At 60.6% G+C, this 21,457-nt stretch overlaps 1 protein-coding gene across 1 annotated transcript; it reads right to left on the bottom strand.

Moving 5' to 3' along the window:
- Positions 1–1,452: 1,452 nt before the first annotated feature.
- On the bottom strand, positions 1,453–21,274 carry IGFN1 (immunoglobulin like and fibronectin type III domain containing 1). Its single transcript, XM_089906024.1, has 13 exons — positions 20,990–21,274; positions 19,695–19,967; positions 13,968–14,092; positions 13,170–13,311; positions 12,530–12,829; positions 11,729–12,028; positions 11,066–11,239; positions 10,077–10,205; positions 7,403–7,491; positions 5,804–5,999; positions 4,804–5,112; positions 3,794–4,132; positions 1,453–2,912 (listed from the first exon to the last, which is right to left on the bottom strand). Exons 1-13 carry the CDS (start codon positions 21,222–21,224, stop codon positions 2,650–2,652), a joined length of 2,874 nt encoding a protein of 957 aa, XP_089762150.1. The 5' UTR covers positions 21,225–21,274; the 3' UTR covers positions 1,453–2,649.
- Between the last annotated feature and the right edge of the window lie 183 nt (positions 21,275–21,457).

Genomic DNA, 21,457 nt, shown 5'->3' on the forward strand with positions numbered 1-21,457 from the left:
CTTTTTTTCCCTTGATTAATCATAACAGAAGTTTTTCAGTATTATTAGCCGTTTCAAAAAGACAACCTTTGAATTATATTATCCTTTCTACAAATGTGTAATAATTTACACACTACTATAATTTCTGCCTTTCATGGTTGTCTTCTAAGTTCTTTAAAGTTATTCTACTTTGTTTCATTTTAAAGAAGTTATTTGCTTTATTCCTTAAAAGTTATTTCATTTATTAAAAAGTTATTTGCTAAATGCCATGACAACCTCTAGATCTCAGTAGCTTAATATGGTTCAGGTTAATTTTCATATCAGAGCCCAAGGCGGGCTGGTCTGGAGGACTTGTTCTCCCTGGAAGCATTCAGGAGTGAGAGGTCCTTTGGTCAGTGGCTCCACCGACCTCTAGAGCTACAGGGTCCTACAAGAATGCGTGGCATCAAGCTGGGCATTGAAGGAAGGGAGAGAAGGGATGCCTGCACAGCCAGTCCTAAGGGGGCAGCTCGGGAAGTAGTTCCCATCACTTTGCCCTTGTTCCCTGGGCCATAACTCAGTCACATGAACTACCTAGCTGGGAGGCTGGGAAACTGTCTATCACAGATCCTTCTCTTATTGGTTTAGAGCTTTTTTTTTCTTTTTCAGAGTGAGTATATAAGCTATAAATTTTCTTCTGCATTTGCTTTTCACTGGATCCTACGGGTTTTGATGTGTAGTTTTCATTTTATTTATCATTCAGTTCTAAATGTTTTCCTCTTTTCCATTATTTTTTTATTTGTTTGAATCATTAATTGTTTAAAGATACACTTTGTTAATTATTCTTGTATATCTGTCCATTTCTGCTTTAGATGTTTTGTAGCTATGTTTTAATCTATATTTGGGGGCTCTATTTTTAGGTCCACGCCAGTTCAGAATTGTTATATTTTCCTGGTGATGTAAACATTTTAACCTTTTGCAGTGACTCCGTTTATGTCTAGTAATGGCATTCGCTTTAATATTATTTATGTGCTACATATAATGTAGTTATATTGGGGGTTTTGTTTGTTTTTGTTTTACTTTTTGGCTAGTATTTACTTGAAATATCTTTTTCATTCTTCCTTTCCACCTTTCTGGGTACTGTGTTTAAGTGTGTCTTAGCAAACAGGATACAGCTAGTTCTTTAAAATCTAGTCTGGTGATTTTTTTAACTGGAGAATCTAACTCGCATTTATTGTGATTACTGATATATTTTCTATTTATTTGTATTTGTCCCAGGAGTTCTGTTTCTCTTCCCTCCTCTCCTCTCCCCTCCCCCTCCTCTCCCCTCCCCCTCCTCTCCCCTCCCCCTCCTCTCCCCTCCCCCTCCTCTCCCCTCCCCCTCCTCTCCCCTCTCCCTCCTCTCCCCTCCCCCCTCCTTTGCCCCCCTCCTCCCCCTCCTCTTTTTCCCCTCCTCCTTACTTGCCCTCTTTTTGATTGATTGCAGTTATTTTTCTCATTCCATATTTTGTCTGGAAGCTATGCACTCAGAGTCTATTAGTTTAGGCTTAACTCCAGTTATTGTTAATGGGTGCAAAAGTTTAAGAATAATAATATTCTAGCATGTTTTACCTCTGATCACTCTTCTCTTAAATTACACCTAATTTTTGTCCAATATTTTAGTCTATCCTAGTAGATATTATTACTATTATTTGCAGCCAGCATTTTTTTGTTTATTTTCAAATATCTTTGCTGACCATTTTTTCTTGCATCTCAGAACTTATCTCTAGAAATCATTTTTCTTCTGTCTGAGGTATAAAATGGAAATTATTCAGAGTTTATTGGTGGTAAACTTCGTTTCTGTTTTTCGGAAAAAGTCCCTATTTTGCCCTCATAACAATACATGCAGTGACATGAAATTACTGCGTCATCAAGAGAGGTATACGTGTTAAAGCTTTTGATACATATTACTTCCCGGGAGCCTAGGAGGCTCAGGGGCCAGGCCTGGAAGGTGAAGGAGGACCAGAGCTTCTGGTGGAGGTGGTGGGTCGCACAGCATCCCGTCCTGTCTGTGACGACACGGGGCAGTGGGACTGTGGAGGGGCAAGCTGGGGCCCACAGAGCCTGCGCAGCAGTGCTATTTCCCAGCCCAGACTCCACCCAGGGAAGCCTCTGGCTTTGAGCAGGATTTGGCCAGACAGAGGCATGCAGGAGACACGGGCTCGGGCGGGGCGGGGTGGGGCGGGGGTGGGGGGTGGGGGGCTGTCTCTCCACCACGCAGACCCTCGGAACGTTCCCAGCTTTCCCACCCTTGGAACTGACTGCGCAGCCCTGGGATGCAGAAGAGCCCGGTTCTGACCCAGCTCTTCCCTCCAGCCAGAAGCCCACCCCTGGCTGGAGCCTGGCACAGAGGCTCTGCACTGGGAATCTTCCCCGCAGCGTGCAGACCCCAAATTCACTTGCAAATGGTTTGCCAGTGTTAGCCAATGCTTTAATAAAGAAACAACATACAGAGAGCAGCTGTCCCAGCACACACACACACACACCTGGCCCCGCCCAGGTCCTCGGGCCCCCGTGCTCTCCCCTCACTGTGGTCACTCAGGCACAGCCCGTCCTGCCCTCCCCCCAAGGGATCTGGCCTCCATCCTGCAGACACATCCAGTTCCCTCTGCTCCCCCAGGCAAGAGGCTCGCTGCCATCCTGTTCGGTGACTCAGCTTGGGGCTGGGAGGCTGAATGCTCGCTTCTTCTTTGTCTTCCCCAAAGCCTCCGTGCCCTCCGGGAGGAGCTCCCCCAGGAGCCCACTCACTCCCCTCTCCCCGGGGCTCTGGGCACGGCCAGCATCCTGCATCCTCTGGGACTGCCTCCCCAGGCCAGTGCGGTGTGAGGAGTGAACCTTCGAGGATCTGCCTTCATTCCAAGGCTGTGGGGACGGGCTGGGGCACTCCAGGGTGTGTTGGGGTTCAGAGCTAGATTCTGCAAGACACAGAGGACCAGGATCCCGGCTTGTCGTCCTGAAGGTCAACGTGACACCGCAGGGGGTCAGGCCTCGGGGCTCTGCCATGGGCGTGTGCGTTCAGATCCACAGCCACCACATGCTCCCCAACTTTGGGCAAAGTTCTCCCCTGGTTCCGTGGGGAACCGTAACCTCCCCCAAACGATAGGTGTGCACACGAGCTGGGCACTTCGCAACATTCCTTTCCCGGGTTGAAAGGGCCATTGCTGAACAAAGGTCAATACCGATTAATTAAAAATGTTTAGGAGTTACTTTTTTTTTTTTAACTATTCAAAATATAACATGCTATTGGGGACTAACACAGTATTGTAAATCAACTATACTCCAATATAAAATAAAAATTAAAAACATAAAAGTAATGTACTCTAACAATAAAAAAAAAAAGGCTAGTTTTCTTATTAACACACATTATTTACTTTACTGGGGAATACCCATGAGAGAACTAGGGTGGCCTTGGGGCACTAGGTGTCCCTCTCTGGGCATATTTATGAAGGTGCAACTGAGAAGAAGCCTCTTTCTCTCTCATTCAAAATGGGTCGCGAGGCCATTGTGGGAAGCTTAGGTGGGTGGCACGCAGCCCCTCAAGCCAAGAGCTGCTCACCAGTGATCTCATCCAGTGCGATGGGCAAACCAAGGCCCCAGGAGGGCCGAAGGTGGAGGTTAAATAACAGAGCTCACGGAGAGCCAGGCGGAGAACCGCGCTGTCCTGACTCCAGCCCACCCCTCTAGAAGGGGACGGGCCCCTTGAGGACTCCCTGAAGGCAGACGGGAGCTGCGTCTCTGGTTCTCCTCGCCCCCCCCCCACCCGGCCAGCTCGCCCCCCTGTCGGGTAGCGTCTCACCCATGACGATGAGGGTGGCGGTGCTGATGGCCTGGCCCAATGTGTTCTCGGCCACCGCCTTGTACTTGCCACCGTCCTCGGCCGAGACGTTGGGGATGATCAGGGAGCACACGCCCAGCAGGTCGGTGCTGTACACGGCGGGGTCGCCTGCCAGGCTCTGGCCGTTCTTGAACCAGGTGACGCGGGGCCGTGGCCAGCCCTGCACGGCGCAGGTCATGCAGCACTCAGAACCCAGGGGCAGCAGGTGGGTCCGCAGGCCCACCAGGAAGCGGGGCTTCTGTCTCAGGTCGGGCTCCTGGTAGCTGGGAGCCTTCACCGTGACCCTGTCTGCGGTGGAAACTGGCAGGCGAGGAGGGTCAGAAAGAGAGAAGAGCTGCGGCGAGTCCCAAGCCCCTGGTGAACTCGGGCACTGCCTGGACCTTCCTGCCATGTCTCACCTGCAAACTTGGCCCCAAGGCTGCTCTACTCATTTTTTATCCTTTTCTTAAGATAATTTTTGGACTTCTTTTTTCTGTACTACAAGCTAACACACGCTCAGTGTGGACAAATGGGAACATACAAGAAATCAAAAGGAGAAGGAATAAAAACCAAGCACAACCAATTACCTACCGATGACCGCAGCTAGCATTTTGGTGTGGAAACTTTCAGACATTTTTCTACTTTAGAAACTCGTGAAAGTGAGAGAAAGAGCACCTGCTTTTGCGGCCTGCTTTTTCTGGCAACTGCTTTGAAGGTTCGCATCTAGTTGACTGTAAAAGGCTGTTTTCGGAGAACCACTGGTCTCTGTCTACCTTTTCGCCTGCGACTGACTGACTTGAGAGGCCACCCAAGACCCGCACACAGCTCCGCTCCTCGCGCTCTCCCCGCGGAAGAAGCGAGACCCGCCCTGAATCGCAGACGCGGAGGACCCGGGTGCCGGTGGGCGGGGCGGGAGGTGGGAAGAGCGATGGACCGGCGGCTGTCCCCGCCCTCCCAGCCTCCGTCCCCGCCGCTCTCCGCGCGGAGCTCACCTGGCGGCTGCCGCGGGACGACCCAGGGCTGGCGCGTGTCCGAGGGCTCGCTGGCGCCCAGCTCGTTCTTGGCCACCACGCGGAAGTGGTACTCGTGGCCCGGGAGGACGCCCACCAGGGTGAAGCGGCAGGTGTGCAGGCGCTCGGCCGCGGGGCGCCAGGGCGCGTGCGGGGAGGAGCGCGTCAGCACCGTGTAGTGCAGCGGGGCGGCCCTCCCGTCGGCCTCGTCCGGGGACGGCACCCACTCGACGATCACTGAGCCCAGCGTGCCCTCCCGCAGGAGGATGGGCCCCGGGGCCCGTGGGCGCGCTGCGGGGACAGAGGGGTCAGGCTGGAGCCGGAAGTGCCCCACCAGGCCCTGCCCAGGGCCCTGAGTCTTTCCAGGTCCCCAGGACCTGCCCGTGGTCCCCACTTCTTCCAGGGCCCTGGAGACACGGTCTCGCCAGGCAGGGGGCTGGAGCCAGAGAGAACTGGGCCAGTTCTGCAGTTACTGCTAGAGGGTGGGAAACCTCCAAAAAGACTCATTTTAATTCACTTTGTCCTGTAAGTAAAATGACACAGGAACAGAATGGGGGCTTCCATAAGACCAAGTTACAGAGCTCTCGCTGTTAGTTGCCCATCGTTTCTGTGTTTCAGAAACCCCTCCGGGGCTGGGGCTGGGGGAGACCACCTTTATCCCAGGGGAGGACCACAGACAATTCTTGCCACCGCTCTTTGGAGTGATGTGATGGTGGTGACTGTCTCCGCTCACTGACGCGAAATGAGGGACAACAGAGGTTCGGGGAGGGCTGTGCTCAACTGTCCCCAACACCCCCCCCCCCGGGAGAGAAGGACAGTGATACCCCCCCTCCCCGGCCCCTCCTCCTTTCTCCCTTGGGGCACATAATAAGGGTCAGGGTGTGGTCACGGGCACACCCAGGCGGGTGGAATCCCGCAGACCTGCGACCAGGCCCTGGGGAGCGGCCCAGCCGTGTCCAGCCCCAGCCCGGGCCTGCCTCACCTGCCACCCTGAGGCGGAAGCTATAGGTGGCCTCCTCCCCCCGCAGACTCCTCAGCACCACAGTGTAGAGGCCGCTGTCAGCGAGTCTGGCCGCGGGGACCAGGAGCTGGGTGAGGCCATCCTTGACGGAGGTCACACTTCTTTTAGGCAAGGGCAAGCCATCCTTTAGCCAGGTCACGTCCGGCATGGAGGCGGCCTGGGACACAGAGGAAGGAGAGGTGAGAGGGGAGTTTCGTGGAAGCGATGGCTTTGAGCTGGACTGAAGTGTAAGTGTGAGAAGAGCATCCTGAGAGGAGCATCTGGGTAGAGCCACGGGGGGAGCAGGGGTGGGGGGAAAGGAGAGGAGGCTGCCAAAGGGGGGTTGCAAACACGTTAAGGGCCCCGCACATCACACCCATACAGACACCTGCGTCTCATTCTGTGAGCCACGAACCGCTGTTGTAAGGTTTAACCAAGAATTAGATCTGGCTTCACGGGGCTGGGGGAGTGAGGGCGGGCGGAAGTGGGGAGGACTCGTGAGAGGGGAGTGCTGACCACCCTGGTGCCCAGGCTGGGGTGCCAAGGGGGGGTATGACTTGGGGGTCCCTGCAATAGTCCAGGAGGGAGAGTATGGTGGCCTGACCCTGACCAGGGTGGGGGGACCAGTCCAGCTGCCTGATGGCTGCACCACCAACTCCCGTGAGACCCTCAGCTCTGGGCGTCAGAGGCACCTGGGGATGCTAACAGTGACCTACCTCACAGGCTTGTCTGGGGACCCAAGAAGTTAGCGATACGAATGGGGCCCAACGCAGAGCAAACACTTGGTGTGTCTTAAATATTTTTGTCATCATTACCATCGTCATGATTATGGTCTAATAGTTAAGAACATGTAATGTAGAGTTAGATCTGGGTTTGGGTCTGACTCCACCGCCTATGAGTTTCCCACACAGATGATTTTAACAACCACAGCAACAACAATAATAATAATACTGGGCACTTGCCATGTGCCCGGCACTATGTATGTCCTTTCAAGTATTAATTCCTTGAATCCTCAGAACAACCCTTTGAGATAAGTTACTATTAATACCCTCTGTTGACAGATGAGGACGTCGGAACACAGAGAGGTTAAGATACGTGTCCAAAGTCAAAGAGCTAGTGAGCCATGAGGTCAGAATTTGAATCCACCCACCTGTGCTTCTAACCACACTGGCTGCTGTACTACACGTACAAACGCAGGCTACGTACTCTCACAACAGACATTCTGAAGTCAAGGGGCATCACCCCGCTGCGGGGCACCCTTCCCAGACTAAGGAGGTGGAGAAGTGGGTGGGGGGAGGGACGGGGCGAGGGTTTAGAGGTGCAGTACCGGAAGCCACCACCAGAGGGCGTCGTGGACAGGAGCAGAGTGGCCACCCAGCTTCCAGGGGAGGGCTGTCCCTGCCAGGAGGACCCTCCCCTTCCCTCCCCTCCCCTCCCCTCCGCTCCCCTCCCCTCCCCTTCTCTATGCGGCCTGATTTCCAGCACGAGCGCAGGTCCCTGACTAGGGGCCACAAAGGAGCCGGGAAGAAAGGAGGCCCACAGGGCTGAGGCTGCCTGCTGCAGCCCACTAGATGTGCTCACCTCAAAGTGGACAGGCACACGAACTGTGTCCCCAGCTCTGACCGTCAGCGAGTCCTTCGTGCTGGCGTCCATGAGGAACTTGGGACAGACTGGAACACACGGGGTGGCGTGTCACCTCCCTCTGCATTTGGGCCCCAGCCCTGGTCACCAACCAGGCAGGGCTGCAGGGGGACTAGACGCTAGGCCAGCCCAGTGATGCTGAAACCCCACTGGACATCGGACAGGGGGCCCTGCAGGAACTGGAGGGGGGGCCGGAGGGGAATCCTGGGGGGAGCCGCAGGGCTGGGGGAGGGGGGAGCGGGATGGGGGCTGAGAAAGGGAAGCCGTCAGGGGCAGCCTTAGGGTCAGGCTGGAACGGAGGGGGATGGTGAGAAACTAGCCCAGCTCTTGTGTTTTGCAGATGGAACAACTACCCATCTGAGGCAGGAAGTGGCCCCAGAGCCCGGGATTTGGGGCAGAGCCAGGACGGGCTCTGGGTTGTGGCCAAAGACTCAGGGTGATTTTCTTATCATCACAAGGACAGCTGGGGTCTGTTGGGATGGCCCAGTGTCAGCTTGGGCCAAAGACAGGTCAGCTGCTCCAGCAGTTAACCCCCCCGGGGAAGACAGTCTGCCTTCGGGTAACAGGGATGGGGGCAGCTTCTGCACTGACGTGAACTCGGGAGCTGAGAGGCAGCCGGCCTTCTCGGGCCACGCTGGGGAGGCAGCAGAGTTCCGGAGCGAGCCTGGGCTTTGGGGTCAGTCACCTGGCTTGCACCCGGGCTCTGCCGCATACCAGTGGTACGGCCCAGGGCAGTGGACTGCTGACCTCGGTTTCCTTATCTGTAAATTGGGGATAGTATTGACCTTGTAGGATTTTCATGAGTTACAATGAAAATGCGTTTCTGAAAGGGCCTGCCTAGCCCAGTGCCCTGCTCTTACTAGGCGCCCAATACGTGACACTTCGCTAAGCTGGGGTGGGGGTGGGGGTGCCGGCTCAGCTAGCGCATGGGTGCAACTCAGAGGCCCTCCCCAGGAAGGGCCTGGGCTGGAGGAGGGAGGTGGATTCACCACTGACGGGCATGGCTTGCACCACCGTGTCCAGGGCAGTGGGCGGGCCTCGGCCCCCGTCATTCACGGCTGTCACCCGCACGAAGTAGCCCTCCCGAGGCCGCAGCCCCTTGATCGTGTAGGTAGTGCCCGGCACGGTGCCTGCGTGGCACGGACTCCACTGCGGGCTGGCTGAGTCGCCCAGCTCTACCACGTAGCCCAGCGCTTCGTCCCCGTCCTGGGGGTCCGGTTGGGCCCAGCTCAGGGTGATGCTGGCGTGCAAAGTGTCCGTGACCTGGAGATCCCTCACGGGCCCGGGGGGTCCTGGCCAGGCACCACGGGGTGTCAGGAGCGGCATCACCTCTCCTGAGGGAGGCCCCTCGGTGGCCACTCACTGGTTTTCCATGGGTGGCTGGGGATTGCTTTCACTTAGGGGTCCGCCTCCAGGCTTTGCTAAAGCACCTGCCTGAACCCAAACCCTTACTCTACCCCGGACTCTTCCTCAGTCTGCACCACCCATCCCAGCTTGCCTCCTCCGGGAAGCCTCCCCCGACTCCTTCCACCCACTCGCCAACCTGCCAACCCCCTTCCCCTAACTGTCCTTCCATAATTCCCCCAATCTGCTGTTTTCAACGATGAGTCCTTAGGTTCCAACATCCCTGAAGACTAGAATTCTCTTTTTGTTGTGAGCATTAAGCTCCTAGTCAAGACTGCCTTGGGCACTTAGTCCATACTTTGTGCTCTTTACCTGTAAAATGGGAATGATAACAGCACAGGCCCACCCACCCACGAGGGTTTCAGAACAAAGGTGTGAGGTATGTAAAGGGCCCTGTAGGCTGCACGGCGGTCCAGGGCTCTGGCCTTCAAACCTGGGGAGCCACCTGGGGGCAATCCCTGGGGACCCAGCTCCCCAGACTCCCTGTGTCTCTCCAGGCCCCACGGCCACTTCCCCAGGCCCCGGCTGACACGGAAGGACGCCCCTGGCACATCCACAAGGGCCAGAAACGTGCTGCTCCCCCAGGGCTTGTCACCAGCGGGCTCATGAGGGTAAGAGCTCAGGAGAGGCGCAAAGAACAGCTGTAGGCCGTGGAGGGGTGCTTTGACAGGTGTTTCGTGGAATAGGGATTCTCTGCTTGAATCTGGGAAATTTGGGTCAAACAAAGCAGGGCAGGTTTCTCTTCTGTAGGGCTTGGAAATGTCCTAGGCTGCCTGTCGTGGACACGTGGGCCACAGGTAATGCTGCTCTAGACCAGAAGTGTCCCAAGGATGCACCTGGTTCCTGACACAATGCCAGCCCCCAGCAGGTGACGATGAGCAGATGCTCGCTGGATGGAGAATTGATGGCGAGGCTCCCCTATGACCACCCCCTCCCTGTAGGGATGATGCCCCCTCACTGGGGGATGCTTACAGGATGGGACCAAGTGAGTGGGCTGACCTGGGGAAGCACTCTTCCAATCCCCATTTCCGGCTCCTGGGCCTGTCTGGTCTCAGTGTAGGGCCTTAAGCCTCCAGGGGCCCCTAAGTTTTGCCTCGCCCTCAGGGCCTTTCGACCTTTATCCCCCAGCCATCCTGATGTCTCCTTCGGGACTGCCCCGGCCTGCTCACGCCATGGCCACCACCCTCTCCCGGGTTAGCACTCCGCTTACTCATGGGGTCCTGAGCAAAGACGGCATCCGATGGGGGCCCAGGCTCCCCGGGGCCAGAGGGGGCCACGGCTGTGACCCGGAACTCGTACTGACAGCCCTGCCTCAGGTCCAGCACTGTCCACTTCTTCTCTGTGGGAAGCCCACCCACATTAGTCCCGCCTGATGGGGCCGGGCTGTGCCTGGACGAGACCAGCCTGGCCCTACACCTCCCTGCCCCCCAGCCCCCAGCCGGCTCTGACTCGTCCTCTCCAAGGGGAGAAGCGTGCGCTCAGGGTCTCAGGGTCCGAATCCCTGTCTGGTTCTGCCACTAACTTGCTGGGAAGTCTCGGGCAAGTGCCTTCATGGCTCTGGTTCTCTCTGCCTTAGAGCTGCTGTCCTATTTAAATAAAACGGAACCACTCAGCAGTGTAGGTACAGAAGGTGTCCTCAGTCCATGGCCCTCTTTCCAGAGACGGGAGGCCGAGGCTCGGGGGGCACAGCCTGGCACCCAGCACAGCCTGCCTGGAGCTCTGAACCCCTCTTTCTCCTACTAGCCTGGGCTTGGGCTTTTCTGAGTTTGTTCTGGGCTCAGAAAGCAGTTTCTTGGAATCTACTCAGGGGGCGGGGGCACTTCTCCCCGTCGTCCTACGGATGAGAAAGCTCACGTTAGAGAGAAACGCGGCGTGAGACTTCTGCTAAACCAGGCTTTGGGCCAGACAGTTCTTTGTTTGGGGAAGGAGCGGGGTGGCGGGGGGAGGGCACTGCCCTGTGTGTCGAAGGACATGCCACAGCATCTCAGTCCCTTCACACGAGAGGCCACACCCATCTTCCCCCTTCAGTGTGACAACCCCAAATTGCTGGATGTTGCCAAATGCCCCGGGAGGTAAACCACCACCAGTGAGACCGTTATACTAAACTGATCTGGCTTGATGCTGCCACAGCACCTCGGGCCGGGGGTCCAGGGAGGCTCTGGAGGCCAGGACGATGCAGACCACCGCCAGGCTGCTCACCAGGTACCGGCTGCTGGTTCACTGCCACCCAGGTGTTCCTTCCCTTCTTGCGCTTCTCGATCAGGTAGCCCAGGATGTGGGCACTGCCCGGGCCCCGAGGTGCCGTCCATGACAGAGTGACGCTTTGGCTGGAGGCCGACAGGATGGCTGGCGGGGGAGGGGGCCCGGGCAGAACTGGGGGCAGAGAGGGTGCTGGTCAGTCAGGGGCTGGGAGAGGGGGTGTCCTTGTGGAGGAGCGGGCATCTGGGGCCAGCCACATGCTATCCCTTCTTTGGGGTGTCAGGGGTCTGAGCCAGCCCGAAGTTTGGGGGCAAGAGTGGTGGAAACAGAGAAGTACTGTGGCCTGGGGGCTAGAGCCAGCCCTGAGGCCCTCAGCCCTGAGGCCCTGGGAGTTGCTCCAGATGGAGGACGATGCCGGTCCGTCCCAGGGGCCTGGGACAGCGGCTCTGCCGGTCCACCCCCATCCCACAGAGCCACAGCTGCAGAAGACCCCTCACATCCTACTTGCTGATCTGGCCGCCAGGTCCCAGAGAAGCTGGGGTGAGGCTCTCACAGAGCTCTCGAAGGGCCTCAAGACCCCCAGGGTGTTGGCTGGTGGCCCCCGGTCTCTGGGCACAGTGGGGAGCCCGGCACGTCCCCTCCGGCCCCGGGCTGTCCTCTCACCTTCAGGAGCCACCAGCACCTCGTCGGACTCCAGGGCCTCCCCAGACCCTTCCGCGGTCACGGCCCGCACGCGGAAGCTGTACTTCTTGCCCTGTTCCGCCTCGGCATCTGTGAAGGTGGTGCTGTCCGCAGGGGGCTCGCCCACCTTCAGCCAAGTGCTGAGGCCAGCCTGCCGCCTCTCCACCACATAGTGCTGCAGGGCCTGGCCCCCGTCGTCCGTTGGGGGCCGCCAGCAGAGGCAGACGCCAGCCCCGTGGCCGTCCTGCACCTCCAGGGGGCCCTGTGGGGGCTGAGGCTTGTCTGGGGAGCCCCGAGAGGAGCAGGAGAAGGGGGGTCAGAGGAGCCGCAGGGGAGGGGCGCTGGGCTCCCCCCATCAGCAGACAAGCCTGCCCGGGGCTGGAGGTCCTGGGTGGGCATCACCTCGCGGTGTCCCTGGTCTCCACCCCCGACATGCACACCCCCGGAAGGTGACACAGAATGCACCAGCCCCGAGCCCAGATGGGCACGGCCTTCTGCCAACAGGCAGTCCCACCTCGCTGGCACAACTCAGGTCTGGGGGCCATCACCCACTCCAGCGACACCCCTAGGGCCTGGTGTGTCAGCTGCAGAGACACATGGCCCATCTCCCCCCAGTGGGATTCCAAACCAGTCTGAGGAGGGGCGAGGACAGCTAGGGGTAGCTTTGGGTCTTAAATAGCACGCACGTGAGGGTTAATACCAGGGACACCCCCCCCCAGGGCCCGCCCTGCTGCCAGGGAAGGCTCAGCGGGGCCGGGGACAGGGCTGGGGCCAGGCTGGCACCTAGGACTTGCAGGGTGAGCTCGGCCTGCAGGGAGCCGCCCTTGCTGCTCAGAGCCACGCTGTACTGGCCGCAGTCCTTCCTGCTGGCGCTGGGGAGGCACAGCCACGTGGAGCTGTCCCCCACTGCCACCTGGGCCCCTCTGCCATTGCCACCAGCCACCTTGGCCCCATCCTTGCTCCAGGTGGCCTGGACCGGGAGGCAGCTCTGGAAGGCAACCTTCATGGTCACTGGCTCCCCCGCCTTGACCACCAGCGGCTCCCTCAGCTTCGCCATCATGTCGGGAGCGATGACCGGGGGCTCTGGGGAGAGGACAGGGCACAAGGAGTCAAAGACGGTGGGCACCGGGCACCTGGGGGCAGGGAAGGAAGGGCCCAGAGACAGAGCCCCCTCCCCGCCTCGTGAGAATGGGCAGGTTGGGACCCAGGGGCTTTATCTGCAGCAGGACAGATGGGGCCGGACCTCTCTGAGGACGTGCTGACAGGAATGGGGAGCGTGTGGCTTGCTTTTTAAAACCATCCCATCGACCGAGGGTGAGACTCGCCACGGGCTGCAGGCTGGCGACACGTCCAGGCGTTCAGCAGTGGCGTGTGTCGCCGGCCAAGAGCCCGCCTGGCAGGAAAGAGCAGGGCCGGGCCTCACCGTGGACGGTCAGCGTGGCCTCGCTCTGCTGGTCGCCGGCTCCAAAGCTGTACCTCCCAGCCTGGGTCCCCTCTGCGTGGGCAATGAGGAGCCTGTGCTCCAGCCCATCTTGCTCGAAGGCGACTCCGTCCTGGGCGCTGAGCTGGGAACAAGGCCACAGAGGACCGTCACCTGCCCCGTCCAGCCCCTCCCACCGCGGGCCAGGGCCTTTTCTAAGGCAACTGCGGGAATGAACTGAACGCTCATTGTGCGCTCGGCTGGAGCCAGTCACCCGCTTCAGTGTCTCATCAACTGTCCACGACCTGTGAAGTGGGCACCACTGTTAGCCCATTTTACAGGCGCGGAAGCCAGAGGCCACGGCCACGGTGAGTGGCCGCACTGGGGTCAGCCCGGTCCAGTGGACGTCAAGGCCCTGCTCCAGAGCCCTTGACCACCCCCTGCTGAGATGACAGCTAAAGTGTCGAGGGCTGTTCAGGGAGCCGAGAGCCCGTCCGGCTGGGCCGAGGAGGCGGCCTCCGTACCGGCCTTGAAGGACAGGCAGACTTCCAGAGGTGCCGGGGCAGGACAGCAGTTTGGACGTGGAGGGAGAGCCAGCGGCATGTACAGGAAGTGGTGAGTGGAAGACACGCCCACTTTAAAAATCCGGTTTATTCCAAGCGCACCGACTTGTCGGCCCGTTAGACTTCTCGCAGAGTCGGCGCGTTGGTATAAGGAAGCGTGAAAAATCTTTCTACTCCTCTCTGCTTCACTCATCCCTCCCCGCAAACCAGTTGGTAAGGAGGGGGTGGGGGGCGGTACCTTGACTCCATCCTTAAACCAGGCTCCGGGTCCCAGGTCACTGGTGAGGGTGCAGGAGAGCACGGCAGCCTCCCCGCGCTGCACCTCCAGGTCAGCCAGGCCTTGCGAGAAGTGGCCTGTAGGGCCTGGAGAGACACAGGGGAGTGTGGAGGACGGGCGCCCAGGGATCCCCCTGCCGCCCAGCCTCCCACCATACCCCGGGAGGCCACACATCTTGCCAGCGAGGCCAGACCATCCGGTTTTCTCTGCAGAGCCCAGGCTGGTGCAGGGGATCTGGGGGGCCAGGGAGATGAGGGGCCCTTAAGTCACACAGGGCGACGTCTGGGGGACCCACAGCGAGTTAGTTCAACAAGTCCAGTGCTTTGGACACGGGGCGTCAAGACAGATACCAGGAGGGCTCCGAGTCCTGTGCAGCCCGCATCGCCCCCACACAAGGAGGAAGAGGTTGCCTCCTGAATTGGGAAGAGATCCCTGGAAATGGGGGTCGCTGATAGCAACAAACTCCTGGGTCTGGGAACGGCCCAGGCACCCCAGTGTCCAGGGAGCCCCCCTTGGCTACCGCCTGGAGCCAGGGCGGCTGAGAGGCACTTACCCCGCACCTCCTGGGAGAAACCAACAATGCCAGGCTTGTGTTTGGATCCAGGACTCCGGGTGGCGTCCGTCCTCCGGCCGCGGACGTCTGACCTGCCCTCTTTGCTGGCTTTCCTGCTGCCGGGACAGCTGGGGGCCTTCCCTGGGCATCCCCCGTCCTCTCCCCCAGGCGGTTGCCCTGGGTCTCTGGCCTTATGTGCTCCCCACCTCTTTGCTGCTCCAACCTCGACCCTGGACCACGTCTGAGTCCTGCTCCTGAATGGACCGAGCCTCCTTTCTGACCTGCCTGACTCCTTGGCTGCCCGGCCCTCGTACTCCTTTAGGGCCCCTGGACGTCGGGCCGTATCATCCTTAGCCTCCAGGGACCCCTGCTCCCTCAGGAAGCCCCTTCCTCCCCTCTGTCCTGTGCCCAGCTGAGAGCCGGGCCCCTGGTTCCCCTGTGACCCGTCTCCAGAGCCTTTTCTGCCAAAGGGACCATCTGGGCCCTCCCAGGCTCCCTGACGTCCCGAATCCCCAGGCCTTTGGGTGGAGCCATTCTCCCTCCCAGCAGAAGTCCCCTTACCCGGGACACCTGAGTCCCCTGGGCTGCTAGCCCTACTCCTTCCAAGACCTGAAGTTTTGCCATCTGGGAACCCTGGGCTTTGCCCCCCACCAGCCTCCTCTCTGCCTGGAGCCCCCTCCCAGCCCCAGGAGGCTTGTGACCCTTCATGGGTCCCCCCGAAAGTGGCATCTTCCTCCTGCAGGGAGCTTGAAGCCCTGGAGCCTGGGGGCCGGTCCCTGGCACCTGTGCTGTCTTGGCCAGACCCCTGGTCTTCCCAGCCTGGGCCCCAAGCGTGGCTTTCTCCGCACCCACCGGCGGACCCTGACATGGATCTGCCCCTTTCCCCGGGCATCCGGCTGCTGTCCAGACCCTGGCCTGTACCTGCTGAGCCCCCCAACCCTGCCCCCATCCTCCTGCCACCCAGCTGCGCAGCCCCGGAGCCCTGAGGTGCCAACGCCCCCTGCCCAGCCGCTGGACCCCTGTCTGCTGCCCCTGGACCTGCTTCCCAGAAGGCCTGGTCACGTCCGGATTCCCAAGCAGCTGTCCCTGCTCGGGTCTCGTCCTGCGCTGCCCCCCGACAGTCAGGAACCCCAGAAGCACCCACACCCGCTGCGTGGCCTGCAGACCCTCCCTCCCCACTGGGAGCCCCTCTGTGCCCAGGGCACCCTGGGAGCCCAGAGCTACCTTGCCACCCTCTGATTCCTGACTCTCCCTCCGAGCCAACAGCCCCCCATGCCTCAGGGGTGCCTGGGGGTCCAGAGACCCCCAAAGCACTCTTGGAGCCCTGCCCATCTGAAAGCATCTGAGGGCCTCCGTGCATCCCCAGCAGCCCTGGGCCCCTGGGCCCGTTCCCGTGTGCTGTACCATCTGCGGTGCCAGGCCTCGTGGCCATCCCGGAGCCCAGCCCAGCACCTGCCCCTCCCACAAGCCCCGTCCCTCTGCCCCTCTCCGGACCATCCTTGGGACCTGTGCCACCGTAAGACCCCTCTGGGGCTGCCCAGTATACTGACCCATGTGCCATGGCTTCCTGGCTTCTGGGTCCACCCTCACCTCCAGTTCCAGGTGGTGAGACTGTTCCTCCAAACCTCCCTGAAGCATCTCTGCAGTGCATCTCAGCCCCTGGCCCCATCTCCCCAGATCTTCCTGAGGCTCCCCTACACCCTACCTCACTCCCTGACTCCATTCCCTTAGTACCCCTCAAACCGTCCCTGTAACCTGCCTCACCCCCTGAACCAGTTCCTCCAGAACCCCCTGAGTCGTCCCTATAACCAGCCTTAGCGCCTGACCCCATCTCCCCAGAACCCCCTGAGTCGCCCCTATAACCAGCCTCACCCCCTGACCCCGTTGCTCCAAGGCCTCCTGAACCACCTCTAAAGCCTGCCGCACCCCTTGGCTCCGTGCCCCCAGGCTCGAGACCCCGCGACGCCCCTCCGTTGGCTGATGTGCTTCTGGCGGGCAGAGGCCCTGCAGCTCGTGATCCATGCCCAGGGCCCAGCGCTTCACCAGACTCTTCAGCGCCCCGGCTCTCAGAGGCCGGCCCCGCGCGAGGAGCTCGTGCCGGGGGGCCCCGGGTAGCACCCCCAGAACTGGCTCCGTCTCCAGAGCCCCCGGCACCAAGGCCCCTGGCTCCGTCCGCATCTCGCACTTTGCCCGCTGCCCTCAGAGACCCTGAAGCCCCAGAGCCATCTTCATGGCCTCCTTCTCCAGAAGCCCCCAGAGCTCCCGGGGCTCTGAAGCTCCCGTAATCCCCAGTCTGACCCCAAGGCCCTATTCTCCCCGAGCCCCCTGGTCCTGCCCCTGTGGCAGAGGCCCCGAGGCCACCTCGGCCCACAGACCCCGCTGTCCCCGGACTCCCCAGACCGCCACCAGGATGATGCCTTCCCGCAGGGCCAGCACCCCCCCGGCCTCTGGACGCCTCCCTGGCCTCTGCACACATCCCGGCGTCACCCATGGGCCCTCCTTCAGGGCCGTCTGAGCCACCCTTGGGATGCGCAAGTCCCTCAGCCCCCCTTCCGGCAGGACCACAACCATCTCTGTTTCCAGACCACATCCCCCCGGGCACCTCCGAGCCGTGCCTGTCACCACCCCCGGCCTCAGACTCTGTCCCCCCAGGGGCCTCAGAGGCGACTCGACCGCCAGCACGACCAGACCTCCTGGCTCCCGGCCTCCCTGAGCCATCACGGTAACCAGCTCCGTATCCAAGGCCTGCTCCCCTGGGGTCCCTGAAGCCATCACCGAATCTAGACTCCGTCGCCGCCGAGCCTCCCGTGCCATCCCCGCGGCCCATCTCACCTCTGGGTCCTTTCTCCCTGGAGCTCCGTGGCCCATCCCAGAAATCTGGCTCAGACTCCATGGCCCCTGCACCTCTGAACCCATCCGTGTCTCCCAGTGTCCCACCAGGGCCCGAAGGCCCTCTTAGCCTGTGGCTTCTGGCATCCACTCCCCGACCAGAACCCATCAGCCCAGCCACCTGGGTGCCCCCCTCACCCCCTTGCCCCCCACCAGACCCCAGCACTCCAGGCCCACAGTGGGCCCCGGATTTGCTGGGGCTGGACCGTGTGTCATCCCAAGGGCCTGGGCCCTCAGACCCTCTTCTGCCCGCCTCTCCTGTTCCCCTCTGCCCGGCTGTCCAGGCTCGGGAATCCTGGGGGCTGCTGGAGCCATCCTCAGCCTTGCCAAAGGTCCCCGCCGTCTCCGGGCCTTCCCTTCCCCTGAGCCCCTGTGGGCCCTTTTCCCAGCCCCCGGGACCCCCTGGGCCTGCAGGGCTGGTTGTGTAGCCCCTTCCCCCATCCCCAGACCCCCGTGGGCCTCCATCACCTGCCTCCTGCAGTGAAGACCCAGCTTTGGCTTCAGGACCCCCGGGCCCCAAGGGGATGCTCCCGCCACCAGATATCGGTGGCCCCCGGAAGTCCTTGCATTCAGAGGCCTGTCCTGGAGACTCCCCTGACCCCAAGGGGCACCCCCGGGCCCCACGGTCAGCTTCACTACCTTTCCGAGAGCCCCAGGACTCAGGGCCCCTGCCTGCCATGGAGCTAGAACCTCTTCCTCTGGAAGGCTCCAGGGCCCCAGGAGCTCCCACCCTGTGGTGGCCCCTGGTGTCCCCCAGGTCAGTCCCGCTGCCCTGCGCTGCCCCGGCCGCTCCTCTCCCCCTTTCCCCACTCAGGTCATCCTCTCCCCCCACCTCATCTGGGCTCTGCCCCTGCAAAGTCTCCACCCCTTCCCCTTCTGACCGAGACCCCACATGACCAGCCTGGGATCCCTGCGGGGCCCGCTCTCTGGTCCCAGGTCCCAGCTGAGCGTCCCAGGGCTGTTCCTGACTGAGCCTGGGCAGCCAACTCCTGGGATCCTCGCCATGCCCCTTCCCTCCCCCACTGCACCCCAGCCCTCCAGCCTGAGGACGCCGGAACCCAGCCTTCCTGCCTCCTGCCATCCCAGAGCATCCGTCCCCCTCGCTGTTGCTGCTACGACCTCGCAGTTGGTCCCCTGCGAGGCCCAGCCCTGATTCTAGGCCCTCCCCTGAGCCCCCTGGAAGGCTCCTGTCCCTACGTCCCTCTCCATGGAGCTGATTTTCACCAAGAGGAGTGGCTCTGCCCCCTTCTTCCAGAAAGCCCTTTCTTGCCAGTCCAGGGCCCCAGACTGAGTCGGCTGCCTCCTTGTTCCCCATCAAAGTGTAGTTGCGCCCACCCAGGCCGCCTCTGTCTGGGCCGGCTGTGAGCCCAGAAGCCAGCCCGGCCCCCTGGAGGGAGCTCCCTGTGGGGTCCTGCTCTCTGGGTCTCCCCCGCTCGCCACGGATGCTTCTGGAATCTTCTGGGCTCTGGGCTCCTTGTACCTGCTGCTGGTGGCCGGTGCTTGCGGTCAGAAGGCTTTTATCCTTCCCAGCTTTGGTGAGAGGTCACGCCCCCAGAGAAAGACAGGAGAAAAGACCTGTGAACTCAGGCCAAGCCACGTCTCAGACCCCAGCGGCTTTGCCTGACCCTCAGTTTCCCCAGCAGGGAAACAAGCCGACCGTCTCCAGAGGAAACCGGAATGTGGCAGCTCATTGGTGGATAAATCGCGTCATCACCTGCCCCAGTCCTGTAACCGAGGCCACCCCAGTTTGCTAGGCGGTTCAGGAGGGGTTTTAGAGAAAATACAGGAGCCATTTGCCACGAGCAGGTGGCTGGTTTTTAAAAACATCTACTTGCCCTACTGCCTGCCTCACAAATGTCCAATTTACAGTTTCCTAGGATCACCTTGAACCCAGAACCCTAGGGGAGTTTAAGGGTGTCCTTTGGGCTGACCCAGGGGCTTCTCCTCCATAGTGGACCTGGGCCACTGTCCCAAGCCCTGTCCAGGACCTTAAGGCCATGCTGGATCTGTGCCCAGTGGAGCAGATGCCACTGTGGAGCGCTGGGCTGGCCGTGAAGGGCCTGTACTTGCAGGCGTCAAGAATAGATCTGGGGGGCCTTCCTCATTCTCTGCGGGGGGGGGGGGAGGAATCTCCAAAGCAGGGGACTGGCAACAGAAGCCCCGCCCCACCTTCCTCCCACCCTCCTGGGCCCTGAGGTATCGCCACCGCGGCAGAGGCGGGGAAAGACCGGGGGTGGCCCACCCACCTTCAACCACCAGCCAGGCGCTGCAGGCGTGGAGCTTGGTGCCGAGGGAGTAGCGGCCCACGTCTGAGAAACAGGCTCTTCTCGCCAGAAGCCGGTGGGTCAGCCCATCACTGGACACGAACACCTCGTATCTGTCACTCAGCCGGAGCGGCCGGTGCCGGCGATGCCAGGTGGCGCTGGGGCAGGGGCCAGAGAAAGTGCCCTCGAGGACCGCATTGTCCCGCTCCCCGCAGTGGGCACAGGCCAGCGGGACCACCACCTGGGGCAGGACGGCTGCCGGGGAGCAGGACACAGTGTGACCCGACGCAGGGCGCTGGGAGCTCCGCTTAGCCACAGCCCCCTGTCACCTTGGACAGGCCACCCCTTGCCCCAGGTATCGGTTTCCCCACAGAAGGTGAGGAGTTATAATTCGGGTGTGAACAGTCAGACTCGGGCTCTGGAATTCTAAATCGGACCGTTCCATCTGGGGGCAGGTGGGAACAGAAGGGAAACCAACAGGCTGAGCACAGCGCTTTACGCCTGCCGTCCGATTAATCCTCACGACCACCTGCAGGGCAGGTGTTATTATGTCCCTTTTGCAGGTGAGAACATTGAGGCTCTACAAGTTATATGGCTCGTCCAGCTAAGACGTGGTCCAGACGGAACTCACAGCCTGGTCTGGCTGCCCCCAGAGCCCTGCCCCCTTCCGCGTCCACCACGCCAGGCCAGCTGGAGGTCTACCCGCTCCTTCTTCAACCTTGACTTAGCCCGACTGTATGATTTGCCTGCCCGCCCCAAGCCTCTCCTCCCTCCAACATCCCTTGAGCTGTCAGGTGCTGGGGCAGGGGCGGGGGGAGTGGCAGTGGGAAGGGACAGAGCTTGATGAGGGGGGAAGGGACAGTCCCGGTGGGGTGTGGGCATGGGAGGCAGGGAGGGGAGGGGTCTGCACAGGGCAGGAGCGTGCCGACCTGGTGGAGATTCTTGCTGGGGGGCTGTGGGAGGGGAGGACCCACGTCAGAGAGGAGGCCGTGGAATTAGGCAGATCTGATCTGAGAGTGAGCGGATGCTATGGGCAGCCTGTGAGCCAGGTGAGAGCCAGGTACCCCATGTCTGAGACCCTCAGTGGAGCCCAGCCCGGCACCAGGAGAACACAGACCCTGGACCAAGATTTTGACAAGGCATCATCATAATTTAACCATTTGGGTACTCGTTCCTCTCCCCAGCTGCGAGGGGGGCCATGTCATGTTCACCTACCCCCCGCGATGGAACCGAAATGAGCGCCCCCCACTCAGACTTCGGCAGGGCAGACCGCTCACCGCTGGCCTCCAGCTCCGTGCAGGAGACGCCGGCATCCGGCACCCTGACCTGGTAAATGGCGGCGTCCTCCGGCCGCAGGTCTCGGATCTGGAGCTGGTAGTGCTTCCCCAGATGCTGCAGGCGGTTCTTGGTCTGGTTGTCAAAGCCATAGGGGGCCGTCTCGCCATCCTGAGGCCAGGAGAGGAAGAGGGGGCTCCAGGGCCTCAGTGGGTCCACAGCACCTCCTGCCCCCATCCTGCTGCCGACGACCGGCCCGGGCACCAAACAACACCAACACCGCTGGATGATAAAGGGGTGGGGTGGAGAGGGGCGGGGTGGAGGCCCAGAGCACGTGGTAGAGGGAAAGAAATGCTCTAGGAATATCCATGGCTCTTACCACGCTGTAAATGATCTGCCGAGTTTACGCAAGAGGCACCCGAGATTGCTGAGCCGGCACTGCGGCAGGTGGAGCAGAGCTCCTACCCGAG

The sequence above is a fragment of the Delphinapterus leucas genome, chromosome 1, assembly GCF_059928025.1.
Source record: "Delphinapterus leucas isolate spDelLeu-1000000601 "Yukka" chromosome 1, BTC_Dleu_Yukka2, whole genome shotgun sequence".
Taxonomy (NCBI): Eukaryota; Metazoa; Chordata; class Mammalia; order Artiodactyla; family Monodontidae; genus Delphinapterus; species Delphinapterus leucas.

Coding starts and splice junctions, on each gene's coding strand:
- IGFN1 (XM_089906024.1), bottom strand. CDS start 21,224: ATGGGGGCAGGAGGTGCTGTGGACCCACTGAGGCCCTGGAGCCCCCTC. Junction 12,029..12,529: donor GCTCACCCTGCAAGTCCTAG/GTGCCAGCCTGG, acceptor GGGGCTCCCCAG/ACAAGCCTCAGCCCCCACAG. Junction 5,113..5,803: donor CTTCCGCCTCAGGGTGGCAG/GTGAGGCAGGCC, acceptor CTGTCCCCGCAG/CGCGCCCACGGGCCCCGGGG.